General features: G+C 46.7%; 1 protein-coding gene across 1 annotated transcript in view; it reads left to right on the top strand.

Moving 5' to 3' along the window:
- DENND5B (DENN/MADD domain containing 5B) overlaps nucleotides 1-7,207 on the top strand; it is an 88,672-nt gene that overhangs the window by 72,313 nt on the left and 9,152 nt on the right. The window contains exons 15-17 of the mRNA XM_014539237.1: nucleotides 165-286; nucleotides 3,405-3,550; nucleotides 6,174-6,292. Of these exons, the coding sequence (XP_014394723.1) occupies nucleotides 165-286; nucleotides 3,405-3,550; nucleotides 6,174-6,292 (387 nt within the window). The remainder of the gene's footprint in view (nucleotides 1-164; nucleotides 287-3,404; nucleotides 3,551-6,173; nucleotides 6,293-7,207) is intronic.

Below are 7,207 nucleotides of genomic sequence, written 5' to 3'. Positions count from 1 at the left end.
TTAGGTTAAAAATGTTAACTGTCTACATGTTCATTTTTGAGAATTGTCTGTTCTTCCAGATTAGAATTTCTACCCAGTTTGTCTAAGCAGAGGTGTTTACTCTTCATGGAAGACATGATGAGAAATAGCCTACATTGTTGTGTGCTTGTCCTGCTCTTTCCTAGAAAGCTCTATAAGCGCTATGCCTTTCTGTGTTGCGAAGAAGAAAGAGAACAGTTTCTCTACCATCTTCTCTCCCTCAACGCTGTGGACTACTTCTGTTTCACCAGTGTCTTCACCACCATCAGTAAGTCTGGGGAGCCGCTGTTCAGTGAAGAGTTGCTCGGGCGACAAATGGAATAAGGTTCATATTTTTTAAAGTGAGACATACCCTAGTACACTGAGGTGGGCACTGTGATGCCCCTCCCCCTCCTTTAGGAATGAAGGGTCCTCAGTTCTCGGCCCTGTGGGGAGGGAGTGCTGCACCCCAGGGAGCCCTCCTGCCAGGGCCAGCCTGCTCTGATGGTCAGAGGCTGTCCCAGAACTCGCCATCTGGCCATCTGGCGTCATCACGACAGCTCACAGCTCAGCCTCTCCCTCCACCAGGCCTGCTTTCTTCTCTCACGTTGATCCCAGAAGCAACATTCTGGTGCTGATTTCCAACTCAGGGTCTGCCTCCCAGGAAACTCAGTCTGCAACAGGAGTGGGATGGACATGAAAAGGGATATATTTCTAGATCTTATCCAAAACCCATAAATTCAAAGAATCAGTAGGTGATAAAAATAATCTCTTCTACCTGAACATCGTTACTCTGTGGTGATTCCAAAAGACTTCAGGATCTTGCTGGGGAGTGTGGGCTGTGGAGGGAGGAGATGCTGATGGGTTTGGATGAGCTGAATTAAAGCGTTTATTCTCTTCACCATTGCTGATTCTCACTAGCTGTGGGTCCCCTTTCCTAGTTTATAGACTTTTTACTTGTATCAGTTTGGAGTTATGTTCAGCTGCAAGTTTGAGAAACTTGCAAAACAGTGGTTTAAACAACTTAGTATTTTTATTTTTCTTGCATAACAAGAAGTCTTGTAGTAGACAGTCCATAGTGGAAGGGGAGAAGAGGGTAGGGAGATAAAGAGGAAGGAAAAGAGAGAAACATTGATGTGAGAGAGTCATGTCAAATGGTTGCCTCCTGCACATGCCCCGGCTGGAGCCAGGAGTGAACTTTCAACCGAGGTACGTACCCTTGACCAGAAATCAAACCCGCGACCCCTTGGTCCTCAGGCCAAAGCTCTAACCACTTGGCAACACCGGACAGGGCTTGGACAAGGGCTCTTTGTCCCTCTCCTCTTAGACAATCCTCAGTGTGTGCTCATCACCTCCTGGTCACAGAATGGCTATTCTCAGTCCACCTTCCAGCAGGAAGAAGGATGGAATGCCAAGGAAAAAGCGTCAGAATCTGTGCTCGAAAAACAATTTCCCAAGCCGTCACCATAAACATCACTAGCATCCCACTGGCCAGAATCGTGTAGGTTTTGGTTTTTCTAGTCTCTGCTAGAGGCAGACAAGGAACCCTGGAGTTGAAATGGTTATTGAGCTAACCTGTCTGGGAAGCTACTATTCATTTATTGGGTTATTAGGTTATTGCAGGAATGAAAAGCTAAAATGTTATATACAATTTTGAAAGAGAAGAAATAGGACTCCTAGAATCCTCCTTATATCTGCAGATTTCTCCTCAGCTAAGAAAGTCTTTCAGTTTGAGGAATTGAGATACTTCATGAAAGAAATATTCTGAGTTTAAATAATGTTACTTTTTACACTTGATGAAATCACTGTGGTGCATCTGTGGGCCCTTTGCAGGCACAGAGCTGCTGGCCCTTTTCTTGAAGCTTTTTTAATCCTGTCAATGAAAGAAATTAGAGAAACCTCTGGCGCCCAAAATAGTCTCGCACTAACCTCTTCTGCTTTCAGTTCCAAAAACGACTTGATTCTTGTGATGACTGAAACATGCAAGTAGGGCCTTTCCTCTAGCATTTCCTCTCCTTCGGCCAAAATAGACAGACAGACGGGGAGGTGATCCGCTCCACGTGAAGAACGTGGTCTGTGTAAAATCAGGGAAACGAACCGTTTGTCCCATTCATGTTCCTCCCCTAAGAATGCACTGAACCCTGAGCCCGTATGGGGAGGCGGCACCTGGGCATCTGGCCCAGTGAGTGTTTCTCTCCTTCCCGGTACGTCTTTCAGGGAGGGCTTCTCATACGCCCTCCGGTAACCGAGTGAGCAGAAATCCCAGAATACCAACAAAAGATATGGATTCTACCCTGCTTTTTTTTGGGAGGGGGGGGGAGACAACGTATGGCTCTGAAGGATAAGGACGTGCTACTGTGTTTGAGCCGCCCCCATTTTTTAAAGGAAAATGGAGGGGGCGTGGTAATGTCTGACTTATTGTGTTCCCACATTTGAGCAAAAACAGTGGTGGGACAGTGACACCTAGTGGTGTGCCTTTGAAGAGCCTTCAGAAGATGAGGGTTCCCACAGCCGTTTCCACATCTTAATTCTTTTCCCGAGGCCCCTCCATGAGTCGTGAGTCACCTCCATAGCTTTCCAAGTTGTTGTTTAAAGACCTTACGTTGTGTCCAGAGTGGCGGTGCCGTTGTTCATTTTTCTCGGCTTTGCATATTGAGCTGTAAAATTGGGATGAGAATGTTCGGAAGTGCCGTGCCTTAAAGCACTGCCCAAGACAGTCAGCAACAGGGATGCTAGCCAAGAAGTCATTCAGCCCCTTTTTCATATGAAACCAGCCAGGAGCCGTGCTCATGTGTACTCGGTTTTGAAACAAAATTAATAAAAGCGTTAAAGCAATGAAAACACTTTACAGCACTGTTAGTGTTCATGTCCTCAGGTATTCTGGTGCTAATGCCTGAGACTGTTTATAAATGCACGGGGATGTATATCGCCAAGGTGATACGCATGCCATGCACACATGGTGGTGTATATGCTGGGGAAACCACCTCAGGTATCAGGACTTAGGGCTTACAAACTGGACCTCATTTTTCTAAACTAGGAAGGGTTATGATCTCATCTTTTTGTCTAAGTACATCTTGATAGATCATAAAAAGTGAATTATCTGTGGCCCTGGCCGATGTGGCTCAGGTGGTTGAGCGTCCTCCCATGCCCCAATAGGTCGGCAGATCGACTCCCATCAGGGCACGTGCCTGGGTTGTGGGCTCGATCCGCAGTGTGGTGTGTTCAGGAGGCAGCCAGTCAATGTTTCTCTCTCCCTTTCTCTCTCTAAAAATTAATGAAACATATTTTTAAACACATATGTTTAAGTGACTTATCTGTGAAAGCCAACAGAGTTCTTAATATATGTTTGTTTTGTTATCAGGAGAATTGTATTGTAATTTTTAACTAATTTCAGCATTTTCCTCCAGTGATTCCGTATAGGTCGGTGATCATCCCCATCAAGAAGCTGAGCAACGCGATCATCACCTCGAACCCCTGGATCTGTGTGTCGGGAGAACTGGGAGACACGGGAGTGATGCAGATCCCCAAAAACCTCCTCGAAATGACCTTTGAGGTCGGTCCCAGCAGAAAGTGTCATATGTAATTCCACACAAAGATTCCAGTTTCACCTTTTCATTTTCCTTGAGTCAGATAATACACAGGCGCAGTCAGGCATGCAGGATCACTTCTGTGGTCATGTACCTGTGGGCAAGTTGTCATAAACACGTTAATTTGTTTTGTGTCTTGGTTGTAAGTTCCATTGTTAAGCTCTGCTTTCCCACCTGTGATGGTGCACTGGGGCCTTTTCCAGTCCTGCTCCAGGACCCCGAGCCTTAGCACTCAGTGCTTTCCCCACAGCAGTCCTCATCCTCACTTCAGACGCTCCCGCCTGACCCTGGCCACAGGGACAGGAGAATTGCGTCCCTGCTCATGGCCTGCAGACCACGTGGTGACATTTGTAAAGTGATTTTGTGAAAATACCTTTCAGTGCCCTCGTTCAGGTCTGGCTTGGGGAAGTATTCCCGCGTGTGTGTGCTCACAGGCAGGTAGGGCCCGGCATGCTGGAGGAAGCCAGTGCCTGCTCTGAAAGGAAGTGGTACTAACTGAGCGCCCTGTTCTCATGTTCCTTGCGGCCCAGGAATAGCTCTCTCCACGCAGAATCCCATTTGGGCCCTATCTACCCAGTGAACTCACAGCCATCTATATATATAAAAGCCTAAGCAACCATTCGACTGGTAACTATGATGCGCACTGACCACCAGGGGGCAGACGCTCAACGCACAGGCATGGAAATGTGACACAGAATGATGAACCTCAGAGGGAATGGGGGAGGGAGAGGGCAGGAAGAGATTAACCAAAAATCTTACATGCATACTAGAGGTCTGGTGGCATGGATTCGTGGCCTGCGGGGATCGAGCCAAAACTGGCCCAGTGCACAGATTCTTGCATCGGTGGGGTCCCTTAGCCTGGCCTGTGGGGATCGGGCCGAAACAGGCAGTCCAACATCCCCTGAGGGGTCCCAGATTGCGACGAGCCTTAGCACTCAGTGCTTTCCCCACAGCAGTCCTCATCCTCACTTCAGACGCTCCCGCCTGACCCTGGCCACAGGGACAGGAGAATTGCGTCCCTGCTCATGGCCTGCAGACCACGTGGTGACATTTGTAAAGTGATTTTGTGAAAATACCTTTCAGTGCCCTCGTTCAGGTCTGGCTTGGGGAAGTATTCCCGCGTGTGTGTGCTCACAGGCAGGTAGGGCCCGGCATGCTGGAGGAAGCCAGTGCCTGCTCTGAAAGGAAGTGGTACTAACTGAGCGCCCTGTTCTCATGTTCCTTGCGGCCCAGGAATAGCTCTCTCCACGCAGAATCCCATTTGGGCCCTATCTACCCAGTGAACTCACAGCCATCTATATATATAAAAGCCTAAGCAACCATTCGACTGGTAACTATGATGCGCACTGACCACCAGGGGGCAGATGCTCAACGCACAGGCATGGAAATGTGACACAGAATGATGAATCTCAGAGGGAATGGGAGAGGGAGAGGGCAGGAAGAGATTAACCAAAAATCTTACATGCATACTAGAGGTCTGGTGGCATGGATTCGTGGCCTGCGGGGATCGAGCCAAAACTGGCCCAGTGCACAGATTCTTGCATCGGTGGGGTCCCTTAGCCTGGCCTGTGGGGGTCGGGCCGAAACAGGCAGTCCAACATCCCCTGAGGGGTCCCAGATTGCGAGAGGGTGCAGGCCAGGCCGAGGGACCCCGCCAGTGCACGAATCCATGCACCGGGCCACTAGTCTGTATATAAAAGATTAAAACCCTTAGCTTTTCTTTGACTACCAAGAATGGAACATAACTGCACCGTACGTCCCATCAATGCTGCTTCCAAACTCTCATATCTGTCTGGTCCTTCCATCTCAGCAGCCACAGCTAATTTAAGGTGCCATCCCTCTCACCTGAGTCACTGTGATGCCTTCTCACTGCGATGCAAAGTCAGGGGCCTAAGAACTCAGCCCTGATCGTCCCAACCGCACATAGGCAGTGGGGTCTGTGATCTCTTACCAGAATTTAAAAGTCAGCATTTAATTGACATGTATTTTTATCATTCCTGTTATGATCACTTTCTTTTGTACTTGTCCACAAAGGGCCAGGAAAGATGTTGATAGCTATGCTGTCTTGTTGTTGTTTTTTAACAATAGCTTTGAAGACTTCTATCTAGTAGATGAGGTTTAAGGTCAGTTCTGCCTGAGTATTTTATTTGGAACAAAAATAGCTGGGTCAGTGATTTCTTTCTTTTTATATCTATAGGTGTGTTTCTGACCTCTCTGCAACTGAACCTAATAGCACCCTTTTTCCACTTCTTGAAACTCTTCTCATCCTTTAAGGCACACATCACTGTCTGTGTGGTGTTTCTGGGTTCCCCGGTTAGAAATAAATTTCCTTCTCCAGTGTCTGCTTCCACTGCTTACGTCTCGAGTCCAGCACCTTGTGCGGTCCCTTCATTAGACAAAGTCCACCCGTCTCCTGTCTCATGAGAGGGGATGTATTGGCTGTGACTGTGCTTCTCCAGTGCAGAGCAGAGCACCCTTGCAGGGTGGGTCCTCTGCAGTGGAGGGAGGTGGAGCCACAGCACCACAGCGAAAGCCCAGAGGAAGTGGGATGGGACGGGTGCTGAGTAACCTGTGGTCCTGTCCCCACAGTGCCAGAACCTGGGGAAGCTGACCACTGTGCAGATTGGCCACGACAACTCAGGACTGTTAGCCAAGTGGCTAGTGGATTGTGTCATGGTCAGAAATGAAATCACGGGACACACATACCGGTGAGTAAACGTCCTTAGGAACTCAGAGTTCCTGTTGCGAGACTCGCTAGACAAGAAAAGGTTTAAGAACTGTTTCTTTCTAAAGCTTTCCCCTCTGCCCTCTGTATCTTAGTTTAGTTTTTGGGGGGTTGTTTTGGTTTGGTTTGATACAAAATTGCCCCAAAAAAATACTTTACAAAAACACATTGTGTTGACTGCTAATGCTTAGTTCACAAGTGTTGATTGTTGTGTTGAAAATGATTGCTGTAACTCTGATAAAAAAAGGAAGAAAGAAACAAGCTTAAAATAATTTCAGTATGAGGACGGGATCTCTGGGATTCTGCTAGTTCCAGCCAGCACCCCTTTCTGTGAACATTCTCTTTTCTTCTGTAACTTATCTCTGATACTCATAGTTTGAGACTATTCTTTTGAGAACTAATCACAAAATTTTGATGAGTTAGGTATGAGAAAAAAATAAAGAGTTATTTTAGCCTGGCCTGTATGGCTCAATGGTTGAGCATTGACCCATGCACCAAGAGATCGCTGGTTTGATTTCCGGTCGGGGCACATGCCTGGGTTGTGGGCTTAATCCCCAGTAGGGGGCATGCAGGAGGCAGTTGATCAAAATTGATGTTTCTCTCTCTTCCCTCCTCTTTCTCTGAAATCAATTTTTTTAATCTCAAATTTTAAAAAAAGAATTATTTTAATTCGGTTGAGTGTGATAATAACCTATGGCTACATGAGAGAGAAAACGTCTTTATTATTTAGAGATTTATACTGAAGTGTTTTACATGTCCTAGTGTATGTAACTTACTTTTAAAATGCTTCAACAAAAAATGATAAGTCTAGGTGATAAGAATACAGGTGTTTGTTATACTGTTATTTTCTCTATTTTTCTGTGTTTGAAATTTTTCATAATTAAAAGAAACAACCCAC

This window comes from Myotis brandtii, unplaced genomic scaffold (genome assembly GCF_000412655.1).
Source record: "Myotis brandtii unplaced genomic scaffold, ASM41265v1 scaffold209, whole genome shotgun sequence".
Lineage (NCBI taxonomy): Eukaryota > Metazoa > Chordata > Mammalia > Chiroptera > Vespertilionidae > Myotis > Myotis brandtii.
The sequence above is the reverse complement of the archived record's forward strand: the minus strand, read 5'-3'. Positions and strand labels throughout refer to the sequence as shown.